Source organism: Leptonychotes weddellii, chromosome 9 (genome assembly GCF_054177405.1).
Source record: "Leptonychotes weddellii isolate Sample4059 chromosome 9, ASM5417740v2, whole genome shotgun sequence".
Taxonomy (NCBI): Eukaryota; Metazoa; Chordata; class Mammalia; order Carnivora; family Phocidae; genus Leptonychotes; species Leptonychotes weddellii.
The window spans coordinates 24,174,952-24,191,804 of NC_138377.1; the positions used below are offsets into that span (position 1 = coordinate 24,174,952).

The 16,853-nt window shown below is 39.7% G+C and overlaps 1 protein-coding gene across 3 annotated transcripts in view; it reads right to left on the minus strand.

Annotated features, from left to right (window-relative positions):
- Positions 1–8,388, minus strand: part of YLPM1 (YLP motif containing 1) — a 74,366-nt gene extending 65,978 nt beyond the window's left edge. For 2 of the 3 annotated variants that reach the window (XR_014148348.1, XM_081830220.1), the window contains exon 1: positions 7,333–8,388. Coding sequence is in view for 2 of the 3 variants with exons in the window: in XM_081830220.1 (XP_081686346.1) it covers positions 7,333–8,205 (873 nt within the window). In the remaining variant the exon portion in view is untranslated. The remainder of the gene's footprint in view (positions 1–7,332) is intronic. The other variant, XM_081830219.1, reaches the window with a different exon arrangement.
- Between the last annotated feature and the right edge of the window lie 8,465 nt (positions 8,389–16,853).

Consider the following 16,853-nt stretch of genomic DNA (forward strand, 5'->3'; position numbering starts at 1 on the left):
GACATAACTACAGGATCTTCATTTCCCAGTATTCATTACATAACTCCCTATGGTTACAAGGTTGCATAAGGAAAAAAGTTCTCGTAACACTGAAATATTCACTCATGTACTACCCTTTATACTTCCATAATTAACAACAGCATGTATTTCTACTACAATTATAAGGATGCAGGATTTTATGAAAGTGATATTGGAGAACTTTGGAACCCATTACTGATAGCTGAGGATCTAGCAGAAGTCCTGCCAGTTAACAACCAAAACATTTTTTATAACAGGAACTGCAAAAGAGGATGATATGAATATCAAAGGTTGATAATAGCCCCTAGGAAAACTGATAAATCTCTACTTTTTTTCAATATATCCAAAACCAAAATAAAAGATGATATACAATATTGCCATGTAATTTTGTTGGTATTATGACAAAAATTATAGTACAGAAACCAAATCAACACTATTCTTTGTTCATTCTAAGACTCAGCTATCCCTTACGATTTTGAGCTTTGTTTTTTTTTTTTTTTTTTTTTTAAAGATTTTATTTATTTATTTGAGACAGAGAGAATGAGAGACAGAGAGAGCATGAGAGGGAGGAGGGTCAGAGGGAGAAGCAGACTCCCTGCTGAGCAGGGAGCCTGATGCGGGACTCGATCCCGGGACTCCAGGATCATGACCTGAGCCGAAGGCAGTCGCTTAACCAACTGAGCCACCCAGGCGCCCCTTGAGCTTTGTTTTTTAAGATTGTGTCCCAAATCAAATTTTTTACTTTTTACAAAAAACTTTACCTTGGTACCTGTGTTAAATGGATTCGTTTTGCTTAGATTCACCGGGATTCACTATCTTTGGGTAACCAGGATTTCCTATATTGTTAATATTTTATTACACATCCTCTCCAGTTTCCCACATGCAAATAAAATGCATAAAATATATAAATATATACTCTTTTCTCACTAAACATAATATTTTATTATGTTTTTTCACTCACAGAATCTAATTTTCTTGGAAGAGAGCTGTCTCAAGCTTTTCTTATATCCCACCTGGTGCTTAAGCATAGTGCTGGAGCACAGGAGAATGTCAATAAATGGTTATTGATCAAGTGAAGACTTCCCTTCCAGGCCACTCATTTCTATGACCTGAAACTTGCTCCAAACTATTGGGAGGAATAAATTCCATCTCACTACCTACATCTTGAAGTCTGGGTCATGATTGGGCTATTCTGTTTTTAATTACCATGTACATAACCATCAGCTCCAGAGATATAATTACTTTTCCTATTGAACATAAAAAAAAACCCCAGCACACTGACCACGATAGTTGACAATAACGTACTATTAAAACATTTTCAATTTTCTTCCACTATTTTATGAAAATAGCAACAGGCTTATCTTTCAGCTTAAAAAAACTAATAAACTCAGTCTCTTTCAAGTACAAGTTAAAAGTTTCCCTTGTTTTTAGTTGCTTTGAAAGCATCACTAAAAGATACAAAGCATCTTTCATAATAAACTAGAAGCCATGGCTACAGACATGGAAGACTGTACAGATCTAGATTCTTGATCAATTTGTACGTACCCATCTTATTGTCAATGCTTCCCATCTTCGTCTTAGACCCAGTCTAAGGTTAAGAACCTTATTAGGAGCTCGAGTACTTGTTGATTTGCTGACAGTATGCACTGTAGGTCAATTTCTATTTTATGTATGAACCCAATAAGCAGAAACCAGATCTAATTCAGTCCTAGGACTAGGCTTCGGCACATTTTTAAAGCTCTACAAATGAGCATCATTCAGACATGTCCTCAGTGACCCAAAGAGAAAAATGATTTATCTCTATTTTCCAAAGGAATAAAACCTGCTTGGACTTCTAATGAAGCCAAAGCCAAACCAGTAGCCAGTTTTTCTGATTGTCCCATCATATCAGACAACTCCATCTCACATGGGATGTTAGTTCTCAGGTAGAGGAAAGTCATTGCATATGTCACATTCAAAAAGATTGAACAAAGAGAGTTAAAAAGGATGTAAGAACTATTTGTCACAAATATCATTATCGAAAAGATGCTAACTTATTCAGCAAGCATTTACTGACCACTTGCTACCAGTACAGTAATAAACTAGGTACTAAATGATTTTCCAAGCAGGGAAATACAAAGCAGAGAATGTGTGAGGTGGGGTGGGGAGGGAGAGAGATGGAGAGGGAGAGAGAAAGAGAGAGAGAGAGATGTTTTAGAGATTAATTTTGGAAGGTTGCCTTTCCTATCCAGGTTATTATAAATGCATATAACACTAAATGTACTATGTCCTACATCCTAAAGCAAGGGGTAGGGAGAAATCTGGCAAAAGAATGGTTTTCCATTTTTAGACTTATTTAAAACATATTTATTTTCAATATTTTTGAGGTTCACATTCCACTCCAGGAAATTAAGGTCACCAGATAATCTTAGTTCCACCTAAAAAAAATTAAAATTAAAAAATAAAGCTCCTTTACTTCACCTCTTCCTCCAGCTCCTGCCCTCATTCTCTCTCTCTCTCTCCTTCAGTCAAACTTCTTGAAAGAGTGTCTATACTCACCATCCCCATTTCCTCACCTTCCATCACTCCTCAAATCAATGCAATATGGCTTCAGTCACTATGAAACTGCTCCTGCCAAGGTCAACAATAATCTACATGTCAGTAAATGCAAAAGATAACTCACAGTCTTTATCTTGCTTGACCTCTCACTGGTAGTGACACAGCTGACCACTCCCTCCTAGAAACAGTCTTCTTTGCACTTCTGTGGGACTGCACTGTCCTGACTTTCCATCTACCCATTTGATCTTTCTTCTCTTGGTTCCCCCTAGATACTGAGATTCTGCAGGGCTAGGCTCAATGTCCTTTAAACTCTATCCTTACTCTACACACACTCCTCAGGAGACCTCATCTATTTCTGTGCCCCAAATACCATTTTTATGCTGATGACTCACAAGTCTGTCATGTCTCCGAGATCTCACTTCTAGACTCCAGACCTATATCTAACTTCCATTTGAACATCTCTATTTGGAATCATGTGGCTCAAGGATCTCAAACTCAGTAGGTCTAAAACTAAACTCATCCTTTCACATTGTTCCCAAACCTGTTCTTCCTCCTCTTCCAAGTTTTCCTTTTTTATTAGTAAATGGGACCACCCCCTACCTGGCAAGTCTACTCCAGAAACTCAGGAATCATCCTTGACACCTCCCTCTCCACTACTACTCAATCTCCAATTAGATTCTAGTGCACAAATATTTCTCCAGTCTTTCCACTTCTCTCCATCTCCACTATCACCATCCATCCAAGTCCAAGCCACTATTACTACTATCTCTTGCCTGGATTATTCTATTAAGTATTCTCTCTAAATCACCCTTGCTCTTCTCAATTCCACTCTCCAGACAGCAAACACAATGAGTTTTCAAAAATGCCAATTTGTCACATTCGACTATATAAAATCATTTGATGGCTTCCTCCTGCCCGAAAGTCCTCATTGGCCCTCCCTGATCTGGTTTGTGTCTACCATTCTCACCTTGAGCTTTCAGTAAGCCTTACTTTGAATGCTATCTGGTTAATTCCTACTCATTCTTCAGGTTTCACTTAATATCACTTACAAAGGGAGGCCTCTTCAATTAGGTTACAGCTCTCAGCTACATCCAATCACTTAAAAAATATTTGTTCTTCACCTACTACATGCTAGACCCCTGAGCAAGGCACTGTAAATACAATGGTGAGTTTAAAACCAGAAAACAAACAAACAAAAAAATCCCTCACCTTTTCCCATTCCTCATGGAACAATCTAGTCATATTGTGTATTTTATAATCCCACAGCACCCTATACTCCTCTTACTTATTAAATGTCTTTTTCTTCCCATTGAGACAAGTCAATGAGGGCAAGTGCCATGTCTTATTTTCTTCACCATTTCATCTCTGGTACTAAACTAAGCACGGCACTTGGCACATAGTTGCTACTCAGTAACTACTTGAATATTAAATGACTAAAAATTCTAATCCAAGGTAACAGCTTTACCTTGGATTTGAGAATAAAAGGATAAATAAAGTCACAATTTATGAAAAAAAGGCTAGTATATACTTTACCTAGCCAGTCCTTTAAACACACAGAAAAGTTAATTCTTCAAAAAGACACATTCCATTATATTACCAATGCTTTATTCTGAAAACTAGCAATTAAATGGAAGAATATTAAGCACTTATCCTATCTTTCCTATACCAATTGTATTTCCAATTAAATAGTCCTAGTTCATGAAAGTTTTTCTTTACAGAATTCCAAATAGTAAATGTAAAAGAAATGGCAGGAAAAAATCACCATGTAATAACCTTCAATGAAGAACTAATTTACTTAGGCAAAGACTATCAGTGGATGAATCACCAGATGAGGCAAAATTGATGGAAAGCTTTACAATGGAGGGACCAGACGGTAAACCCCTGATCAATCTTGGCTCCACTAATAGTGGGACAACCAGGCATTGTATGTCTCCTGATGGGATGCAAATGAAATACATAGCACCACCCTGGTTATGAAGTACACTTGCCAAAAGAGAGGTGAACTTAAATCTAAGCTTTCAGAGTTTACCAGAAATGTGAAAGAGAGTAGAACAGGTCAAATGATAAGAAACCAAGAGAAAGCAGACAAATCCAGAATGTGGGACATTCTACAGAACAACGGAAATAGATTTCTCAAGTTCAATGGCATGGGGTAGAAAAAGAGAATAGGAGAGACTAATCTGTATGAGGAGTTCTCAACTGAGGGTGATTTTAACCCCCAAGGGATATTTGGCAATGTCTGGAAACATTTTTGTTTCCCACTGGAGACTGCTACCAAAATCTAGTAGTTACTGGTCAGAGATGCTGCTAAACATCCTACAATGCACAGGACTGTCTTCCACAACAAAGAATGATCCTGCTTCACAATGTCTATATTGGATCCTGATCTGAATAAACCATTAAAACATGACAGAGTCCACTGGGGAATTTTAATATGGATGCTATCAAGGAATTATTTTTAATTCCAATTAGTATGATGAGACAATAGGGGAATTCTGAATGGGTCAGGTATTAGATGATACAAAGAAACTGTTGTTACTTTTTGTAGATGTTATAATGTATTTACCTAAGAAAAGGTCCATTTTTTTAAAAAGATGACTAAAATTGTAGAGATGAAATGACATGAGATCTAAGATTTGCTTTAAAATATTTCAGAAGCAATAAAAAAAAAGGCATAGGTGAAGTAAACATAAAATTTTGACAGTTGTTGAATCTGAATGATGGGTTTAAAGTAGAAGCCATACCATTTTCTCTACTTTTGTGTGTGTTTATAATCTTTTGCCATAAAAATTTGTAATGACATATTCCAAAAATAAAATATGAACCAAAGAATAATAAATTTGCAGAAGGGTTCATTGTCAGAGATTGGCACTGGTATGAAGAAAACCTGTGTGATCTAATAAGCCAAAGTATCCTAAGTCTAGAACATGACCACTCTTGTAGCTTATTCAACAAATCTCTGTGGAGAGCCTACAATTTGCAAGGCACTGTCCTAGGTGCTACAGAGGATAAAAAGATGAATGAGATGGTCCCTGTCTGCAAGGGACTTAAAATCTGAAAAACAGAACCAACCAGATAGGTGAGCTCAGGGATGGCTTCACAGAGACCCTGATATTTGAGATGTACCTTGAAAACAATACAACTATAAGGCAGGGAGAGAGGGTTGAGAGAGTTGGGATTAATTCTAGACAGAGGTAAGAAAGCCTAAACAAGCTTACAAGGCCCTTTTGGTCTGGCCCCCACACTTCTCAAGCCTCACCTTCCACTCTTTTTTTCTGGCTCTCACCAAAGAATTGGAGGCAATGAATACTCAAAGTACTGAAAGAAGTTCAATACATACAAGGGTGCAAAGGCAGAAAAGCAAAACCAGCAAACCAGTGTTCATGTATTTGTATTAAAGACGGGTCTGATTCCTCCTCCCCTCCCTCCAAAAACAATTCATTTGTCTCTCAAAAGGCCAGAAAAAGTCTAGTAGAGAGGAGGATATGGATGTTATACTTTGGCTTGGACTAACTCCGAGAGGGACAACAAAAGCACTGGGAATTTCAGAATGGGTTGGGAATGGGGACAGAAATTTCATCTCTATAATAGAGGCATCTGGGGGAAATAACCTGGTGGTGTAAGCCAACAGAATCCCTTATTCTCCTATTGTACCCCAGCATCACAAGTGTTTTCTCCTGATGATGTGCCAAGCACAACATCTTACTTAAAACAACTTGCTTGTGTTCTTAATTTCTAATGACAAACCATTAGAGTACCACATCCCTATCTTTTGGAAATCTTTTATATGTAAATCTGAGCTTGTAGACTAAAACTCTCTTTTCATTAGGGAATCTAAGGTAGATTAGTAATTGCTAAAAGTGTCTATTTTAAGAAATCATAACAAGTTATTTATTCCACTTTAGTTCTATCTTTTTTCTTAAGGGAGGAATTCATTTGTTACTGCTATCCTATCCATCTTTGCTCTGTAGGAAGCATCACTTAAAACAGAAGTTTAGAGGAATGGCTCTCTCATGAAGGAAGACATACCACTAACTTTTTTTCACCTTGGCCAAATTCCAAGGCAGTTACTCTGGAGTGAATGGTAACAATGCAATGCAGCAAACTGGTTATGTCTTAAAACTTTCTTTAAGTGATGTGAGAAAAGGACGTATGGATCCACTCCTTAAAATAACCAAGAGACTCCCAAAAGGGTCAAAGGTGAAAAGACTTCCTATGTACCTCATATGTATCTATATGCATAATTAGGATGCTCCTGATAAGAACAAGATTTCCATTCCTCATTTGCTAACACTTAGGGAATTCACGAAGCTGACAGCTATCAGTGGCCCCTAAATAACTTTTTAAAGAAGCTAACTGGTCATAAGGTTTGTATATATTTCAAGTATCAGCCGTTTGTGAAACTTTTTTATGCTGCCTCTCAAATGGAAATTTGAGTTTAAAATACAATTTTAAAAAAACAAAGCGCTTTGCAAAAGCAACAAAATCTAGGAGGTCGGTCAAAGGGAACCAAAGAATATATCTGATTAGTAACTCTCCAGCCACCCCACTACTCTGTGGCGTTCAGAAACATCTTCAAACACTGTTCTTTTAATAATCCACATTTAGCTACTTGAAAAGCTGCGATGTCAGACTTCTGACTCTTAAGGAATCCTTTGGAGTGTAAATTAGCTACTCATTGTGTTGGAATTAGCCGAAGCACGGGTTAAAGCCCTGAGGCCTGCTCACTTAGGGCCCTCTAGGTGAAAGATGCGGCTCAGGCTGATGCGTTCTTACCTGTGGAGTCATTGTTGAGGGATCTGGCTCTGGGGCAGCTTGCTGTTCAGCACTCTTGTTCTTGGCCCCACTCTCCAAAGGCTCTTGCTGGACAGTTGTCTTATTCCCAGAAGGGGCGGACGGTGGTGGTGGAGCTAGTAGTTGGGATTTAGAATGGCCCTGGGAGGGGCGGGAAGGAGATGCCTGAGAAGGGGGCAAGTAGGACTGGGAATGGCTCAAATAGGATTGCGAGGAGGAGGAAGAGGAAGAATAAGAAGGGGTGGGCGCCAGATAGGATTGGGAAGGTGGGGACTGAGAAGGGGACGGCTGAGCGGGAGGCAGGTACGGCTGAGACGAGGCCGGGGGGTAGTACGAGGGTGGCGGCTGAGGTGGGGGCATGTAAGACTGAGACGGGGGCATATAGGACCCCGGCGGTACAGGGGGAGATTCAGGGGGGGAATCCAGCTCCATGGGAACCAAACCAGGAGACCCATCTCGTTGGTGGTGGAGCATCTGGTGTTTGTACTGCTGCTGCTTCTGATAGCTGAGGGCCGGCCCAGGTGGCGGGGGCATCGGTGGCGGCGGTGGCTGCCAGTCCCCATAGCCGCCCCCCGGCATCACCGGCGGGGGCGGCAGGGGCGGTGGAGGAAGGTGATGGGGCTGGAGCACGCACTGCATTTGCTTCTGGTGCATCTGCTGCAGCTGCTGGAGCTGCGCCAGGTGCTGCTCGCGGAAGCTCATGAAGCCCGAGGAGGAGGGGGCCGCGGGAGTCGTCGAGCTCGAGTACCCGGGCCCCGGCGAGGCCTCAGGAAGCGCCACCGGCGGTGGCGGCGGCGGGACCGGCGGCGGCGGATAGTGGCTGCTCCCGCCATACCGGCCCCAGTTCGGGTACATATCGTTGAAGGCGGCGCAGGGCTCGTCCCGGCGCCGTTACTCGTCGCAACCGACCTCCAGGAGCTGCGGCGGCGGCGGCGACGGCGACAGCCGGAACTCGCGGCGCCTACAGGCCCCGGAGCGTGTAAACGGAGCGCGCCACTGCGCCGGCGCTACCGACCTGGGCCCGCGACCGGGAAGGCGGGGACGGCACTGGAGCGACTACGCCTGCGCAGTAGCCACCGAGAGGAGAACAAAGGCGAGATAGAGCGACCCTTTGCTTGGTGACTCTCGGTTGCCATCTTCCTTCAGGTTTGGATAATGGACGTGCGAGTAGAATGTTCTCATAGAACCGAGGAACCATAGAGTCTCACAGCTGAAAGGGGTGGTAGAGATCCTATCGCTCCACGGGTTCGTTTTTGAATGAAAAAAAAAAAAAAAAAAAGGTTCCATTCACAATAGCAACAATCTCAACAACAACAAAAAAGCCATGAAACAAGTAGGAATAACTCTAATAAGAAATATGTATAATTCATATGAAGGAAACTACAGAACCATACAGAATCATATCTGAGGGGAATAAATTAGACTTGAAATAATGGAGAGGCTTACCATGATCCTGAATGAAAAGGGAAAAATTGTAGAGATGTCAGTTCTTCTCAAATTAAATGAATAGATTTAATTCAATTCTAACAAAAATCCAACTGGGAACAAATCTGTGAAGAATAGAAACATGCTGAAGACAGAATGTAAGACTACACCAATTCCTGCAGGTATATGAAAGGTAACATCTGCAGTTATTGTAAAAGGTGAGAGATGGAATTCTTTAGAATAACTAAATGCATAAAAATTCATGTTGGAGAATCTCAGCCAAAGCAAAGATAGCAAAAACCAGATTAAAAGATTGTTTGGAGAGGGTGACCTAGAAAGTAATCCAATCTGTCAACATAATACTCAACTTTGGCTTGAGTGAATCACTGAAAAACAAGGCTGATACACACTGAATTCTGGAAAGGAAAAAAAAAAACTAACTCTGAGAATATTAAGTGTGTCAGTGTGTCAGTTGTGCACTACTTAAAGATCTGACCTTCCTTCCGTCTTAGCAACCCAGATCTTCACCTCTCTTAGGAGGTAGATGTGAGTGGAAAGTGGGGCATCTAAGTATCTTTCAGAAGAGTTTTCATTCTCAAATAGGAATTTAGCTGCATTTCTCTTAGTTTTTTATTGAAGTATAACATATATACATAAAATTAAGCATCATAAATGTACAGGTTAGTGAATTTTCACAAACCAATCACCCTGTGTAACTAGCACCCTGGTCAAGAAACAGAACATTAGGGCCGGGTCAGATGCCTGCCTGCCCTTGTGCCCCTTCTTTTCCCTAAAAGAGAAAAGGAAAAGAAACAGGACATTGTCCAACTCATAAATCCCACTTACTTGCAATTTTAATATTTTCTATTGAAATTCTTTTGAAAATATTAAAAATACATGTAATTTACTATAGTAATAGCCTAAAGGAGACTATGAGATGATCATCTCATTAGATGAAGAAAAAGAATATGATAAATTTCAACGACCATTCATGATTTTTTAAAAATCTTAGCAAACCAGAAATAAAAGGGAACATCCTAATCTTGCAGAGTATTTATTTTTAAAAAATACAGCAAACATCACACTTAATTGTGAAAAGTTGAAAGTTTTCCCACTGGGATCAACAACAGATGTTCACTACCATCACATCTGTTATGGATTGAATTATGCCTCACCTCCTTCCCCCAAATGTTTAAGTCCTAATCCCCAATACCTCAGAATGTGACTTTCTCTAGAAATAAGGTTGTTGCAGATCTAATTAGTTAAGATAAGATCATATTGTAATAGGGTCAATCTAATATGATTAGTGTCCTTATAAAAAGATGGCCATGTGAAGACACAGACACACAGAGAGAATGCCCATGTGATGCTGAAAGCCGAGGTTGGAGTTATGCAGCTGCAAGCTAAAGAGTGGAACAAATGGAATTCTCATACACTGATGGTGAAAGTGTAAATTAGGACGACCATTCTGAAATACTATTTGGCAGTATCTACTAAAGCTGAACAGACCCATAGCCTATGACCCAGGAATCCCACTTCTAGGCATATAATGAAGAGAAGTGCATGCATATGTTATACAGAAGATACGTACAAGAATGTTCATAGCAGCACTACTTGTAATGGCTGAAAACTGGAAAGCAACCCAAATGTCCACCTACACTAGAATGTATAATGAAATTGTGGTACATTTATACAAGGGAATACAGAACAATGAAAATGAACAAACTATAACCACATGCAACAACTCAGGTGAATCTCACAAACATAATGTTGAACAAAAGAAGCTAGGCAAAAAAGAATATGTACTGTATGTTTTCACATATATAAGTTGAAAAATAGACATAATTGATATGCAACGTTAGAATTCAGGATAGTAGTTACCCTTGGGGTGAAGAGGTAGTGATTGAAAGGGGGCATAAAAGGCAGCTGCTGGTAATGTTGTTTCTTGATCTGGGTGCTGGTTACATAGGTATGTTTTTTGTTTGTTTTTTTTAAAGATTTTATTTATTTATTTGACAGAGAAGGAGAGAGAGAGCACACAAGCAGAGGCAGAGGGAGAGGGAGAAGCAGACTCCCCACCGAGCAGAAAGCCCGATGCAGGACTTGATCCCAGGACCCTGGGATCATGACCTGAGCTGAAGGCAGACACTTAACAACTGAGCCACCCAGGCGCCCACATAGGTATGTTTTGTTTGTGAAATATTCATCCAGCTCTACCACTTATGATTTATGTACTTTTCTGTTTGTATAATTAAATAAATGTATCTCCAAGAAACTTTTGGAAGATAGAAGTTCAAAAGAATATTTACTGTACAATTGGCTTTACATGTAGTTCGAAAATAGGCAAAATGAAATGATAATGTTAAAAGTGAGACTGGTGGTTGTCTTTGGGGAGAGGGAAAAGGTAGTGGCTGGAAGGGGGTACAAGTAGGGTTTCTGAAATGCTAACAATGTTCTATTTCTTGAACCAAATAGTAATTCCACAAATATTTGCTTTGTTAAGACTTATTGAACTGTACATTTATCCTTTGTGCTTTCCTCTTTGTATGGTTCACTTCATGATTTTTTTAAAAGTTAAAAAAAAAGTGGGAAGGAGGAAAATGATAGTAGTAGAAGACAGAGAAAGATGAGATTAGACGGAGGGAAGTAAAAGGTTTCTCTTTGCCTTTTCCTTTCCCACCTGGCATTGGTAGGTTCTAGCTGTCCTGTCCTCTATTCCATCCCTCAACAACCACGGGTCTTTCAGCACCTACTTGGGAGACAGCACCTTTGTTTAAACAGGCCCTTCCACATTCCCCTCATTGTTTAGATAAAGATAAAGATCCAATTGGGAATTGTTTTAGATGCTATAGGAAATCCTATCCTCTAGATTCTTACTCTCAGGGAACTAATATATAGTTGGCTACTCAACCCTTCTAGCCTGCACACTTTTCAAAAAATCACAGCCATCTTTTATGATACAGAACCCCTATCCATACCAGAAAATTCTTGAAAAGAAGCTCTCCTCAAGACATTTTAGTGACACTGATTTCACACTATATGACCAACCCTGGGCCAAGTTATTAGAGATGAATTTTACTAATCTAGGATGAAAAAAGCAACAACAAAAATAAAGTGCTCCTATTCAAAATGAACTAACGGATGAACTGAAGCACAAATCACACAGAAGGTTTTGTGTGGGAGACTCCAGAGCGGGTTAGCTCTTGTCAGTGCTGTCAAAGTCAACTTGCATGAGTCTTCTCTGGTCTAGCTTTATAACCCAGCTGTACTTCTTTCTTGTTATGTTTCATCCTTGCTGTTGCTACAGGGACTTGGGTGAGGGCCAGGAGGAGGGGGTGGCATTTGAATGGTTAGTGGTTTGAGGCCATATTCTGATTGGCTGATGGCTTACATGCCATTTTGAGGAATAAAAATCTCTGCTAGCTCTTGCAGCTTCTATTGCTCTAAACAACGGGATCTAGAGGCAGATTGTCTACTATTGGACCTATGCATCCTTAGGCAGGCAATTCACCAGGATTTTGGATGGATAATGTCTAGACTTAACAGTAACCTGGTCACACATAACCTTGGCAATGTTAGTGTTTCTTCCCCTCCCTATTACAGAATCATGTTCTCATTTTATCCTAAAGAAACCCATAGGTGTTCATATGTAATCCCAATTAACATGTAGCAAGGCCTTCCAACCATTCCCAATGGATCACAGTTTAGGAGAGCCTGGAACATGAGGGTGGTTGTATCCATTACAGTTCTTTGGATGTTATCCATAGCAACAGCTGAAACTTAAAAAATGTTATTGAAAAGATACTGTGGGAGTCACGCAATAGACAAGAAGGTCATTTAATTAGATGTAGGAGTAGGAAAAAGCCAAGGCAGGAGCTATTCTATCATCAAAGCTCTGGATGCTATAAGAAACAAAGTTCAACTTTTTTTTTTTTAACCTTTAGCCACTCGGTGCCTTTGCAGATATATGCGCTGGTAAGAGGAAGGCTCTAGAAGAAAGAGCCTCCAATGTTCCCCTCATCTTCTATAGCGAAAGGGCTGGGTACTCTGATCCAAATCCTGCATACAGTTTGGGGAAAATGTAACACTCCAAAATCAAACCAAAACAAAAAAGTCTGGATGCTGTTAGGAAGGCGGAGTGGATGTGGATAAGCAACAACAAGCATCCACTACCCTGGGCCACTGTTGTCAGGCAAATATGCGTAAGGACAGGAGCATAAAAAGGAGTTTAGCAGTATAGATCAAATGCAAAAAGAACATCACCAGAAAGATCTTGAGAGAGAACAAACACAAGCCCTCTGAGCAAGGGTAAAATTGGGAATGACTTTAAAACTGAATAATTAATGTATTAATTAGGATGCAGTCTAAGCTGCTTATATAACAATGAGACACTAAAGTATAGTGGCTTAAACAAAAGTTCATTTTTCACTCAAAGGACAGTTCAGAGGTAAGCAGCCCAAAGTTGCCATCTTCAATATAAAGCTTCCATTTCTGGGTTCAAAGTGGCTACTCTGGCTCCTGCCATCGAATCTGCACCTAGCCAGTAGGCAAGTAGATGGGTTAGGGAAGCATACCTTTTAAAGAGCATGCCTTTTAAGGTAGGGACCCAGAAGAGATACATATCACTTTCAGTTACATCCTGTTGGCTACAACTTAGTTAGTTGGCCTTGCCTAGCCTCAGGAAGGCTTGGAAATAAAGTTTCCACCTGGGGCAACACAGATAAAACTCATGAGATATATTATTAAGGGAAGATGAAAGAGAAAATACCGGGGACAACTGGCAGTATCTGTATTCAAGTACTGAACTTGACAATACCAAGTTCTAATGAGGCTGTGGAGCAACGGAAACTCTCATATACTGTTGATGGGAGTACAAATGTGTACATAAAGAGTAATTTGACAATATCTATTATCACTGAAGATATACAATGCCTTATGACACAATTTCACTTCTAAGTATATATCGGGGACTAGGGATACTTTTATACATATGTACAAGGAGGCATGTAAAAGAATGCAGCCCTGTTGGTAACAGCAAAAGTTGGAAACTCAAATGACCATCTAGAGGAGAATGGATAAACAAAATGTTTAATATTCGCACAATGAAATATCATGCAGCAATTAAAGTGAATGAACAACAGCTCCACCTATTACCATGGATGAATCTCAGAAACATAACAACAAAAAGACTATATATACAGGAATGTGCCCAAAAGAACTGAAAGCAGAGATTTGAAGAGATATTTGTAGACCCATGTTCATAGAAGCATTATTCATAACAGCCAAAAGGTAGAAACAACCCAAGTGTCCATTGACAGATGAATGGATAAACAAATGTGGTTTATACATAGAGTGGAATATTATTCAGTCTTAAAAGAAGGAAATTCTGATACACTGCAACACAGATGAATCTTGAACATTATGCTAAGTGAAATAAGCCAGTCAGAAAAGAACATATACTGTATGGTTCTACTTAAATAAGGTACCTAGAGTACTAAAATTCATGGAGACAAAAAATAGAATCATGATTGATAGGGGCTGGGGGAAGAGAGGAATAGGGAGTTGTCATTTAATGGGGACAGAGTTTTAGTTTGGGAAAATGAAAAAAATTCTGGAGTTGGATGATGGTGATGGTTGCACAACAATGGGAATGCACTTCATGCCACCATACTGTACGCTTAAAAATGGTTAAAATGATAAATTTTGTGTTACCACATTAAGAAATACTATATATGATTTCGTTTATAAGCAGCTCAAAAACATACACCTTATAAACATATAGTCAAGGTATTCAAACGATGGGTAAAACTATAATGAAAATCAAGAGGACAAAAATGCAAAATCCAGGACCGTGTTTACCTCAGAGGTGAGGTGGAGTTGAGGGAAGGGAATGTAATCAGGGAGGATTACCTAGAAAGTTTCAAAGTTATGGGTAACATCCTTTTTCTTAAACTGGGATAGGGTGCAAGGGTGTTTCTTTTAGTAACATTCTTTTTTTAAAAGATTTTATTTATTTGAGAGAGAGAGCGCACATGCGCAAACAGAAGTGGGGGTGAGGGGCCGAGGTAGGGATAAGCAGACTCCCTGCTGAAAAAGGAGCCTGACCCCAGGGCTCGATCCCAGTACCCTGGGATCATGACCTAAGCTGAAGGCAGACGCTTAACCGACTGAGCTACCCAGGCCCCCTACTAATATTCTTTATACCTTAAATATACTCTATATATGCAATATTTATATCATACAATATTTTATAATTCAAAGGCATATTTAAATATATAACATAAATTGATACCCTTAAATGCATAAAGTATTACATACTTTAATTTGGGAAAATTAAAGGAGAATGGAGAAATATTAAAGTGGGTTGAGGAAGAATTAGAAAAAACTGTTGACACTTGTTCTATGCTCTAAAACATAGTTTCAACTTGTGTAATTCTACCTCAAACTCAAGTGTTTGAGAATGAGGTGTAGTGAATACTATTGTTTGCCTCCAGAACATCCATTTTCTTCCTTTTTCCTTAATAAAATTCCAATTTTGCTCATGTGTTCACATCTCCCCATATATATCCCATGTCACTCAGAAAAAGCTGACCATCTCCAGCTCCATGAATCATGATTTTATCTTCCCTCTTGCCATTTATTGGGAGATTCTGTAGTAACCGAATCAGCACATGACCTTTCTTTGGCCACCCAAGGGTTGGCATCCACCCAAAGTTGATACAATCATACTGAAGACAAGGATTTTTATTACATGATTGGGAAAGAAGCCCTCTTTCTTTCCAATGGATGTGAACAAGGAGCTTGTTGCTCCAATTGCTGTTTACAGCCAACTGGGGGGTTTGATGACAAGTTAAGAATTTAGGGATCTAGAACTTCAGCTGATTGTACTGTGTGTAGAGCTACACTACCTTTGAAATTCCTGTTATTCAAGATGCATTTCCTTATTGTTTGCACTGAAAGAGCTATAACTTAAATCTGGATATATATTCTAAGGATACATATGGAAACAGGAATCTCAGACACACAGTTGGGCCCCATGGAAACTCAGAAACTCTACTAGGCACTACAAGAAGGGCTGCATATGTGGATCTTACAGAGATTGGAATGCGTTTCAGGATCTCAGTGGTGCTTAGGACCCAAAGTAGATGTAGCTGTTACTCCCTCAGCGTTAGGAGGTTCTTGATCGATTCCTACCCTGGGACTCCAACATTGTGGTACTCTGGTGTTAGATGGACCGCTGCTTTTATGTATGGCTTCTATTCTGTCTATGACTATTCAACTCTTCATGTCTTTGGATCTAAATTCCCCAAAGAGAGGATCTACTTCCTTAGGACAGAACTTTCCTAACAGCCCACCTCATGATCTCTTGGCCAATCTGTACATTGGATATTTGTGGGTAATGTGCCCGTAACTTTGACTTAATTAACAGAATCAAGTTTGTGATCATGAAGGACCAATTTGGCAATTTATATTGAAGGAACCTCTTAGAATTGACCTATGTGTGTGCTATTCATGCTAGGCTTCTGTTCAGCACATGGATGGATTAATCACTGAATAACTTAGGCTCAAAGTTTTTTCATCATGTCAATCTCAAAATCTTTATCCACAAATGGTACCTGTAATGCAACATCAGCCCTTATCTTTGCTGGAACCTCTGATACCTTAATTACATATCTCAATCTTTTATTTCTATAGCCCTTTCAATTCCCAATTTTTTATATATCTGTTAGTCAACCTTCTTGAGCCCCAGCCCCTTGACTGGTCCTTAACCCCCAGTTCACTGCTCCTCTCAATGGTTTTACTTCTTTTTCTATCAATCCTTTAACCTATGTTATGTCAATTCAATCTCTCTTGCATGCATCCTCAACTCTTTGTTCTACTGTGGTACTTGACCTGTAAATTTCCCCTATAGCTTACTGAACTTTCTTTTGCTGAATGGTTATGGAGAAACCACACAGCATTCAATTAGTACTACTACTAATTCAGGTTCTGCAGTCCCATCTGAGTTTTCATCATTACTTTGCCATCATTTTATGTCATCGACTTCTCCCACTCAGTACAGTAGCTATTTCAATCCT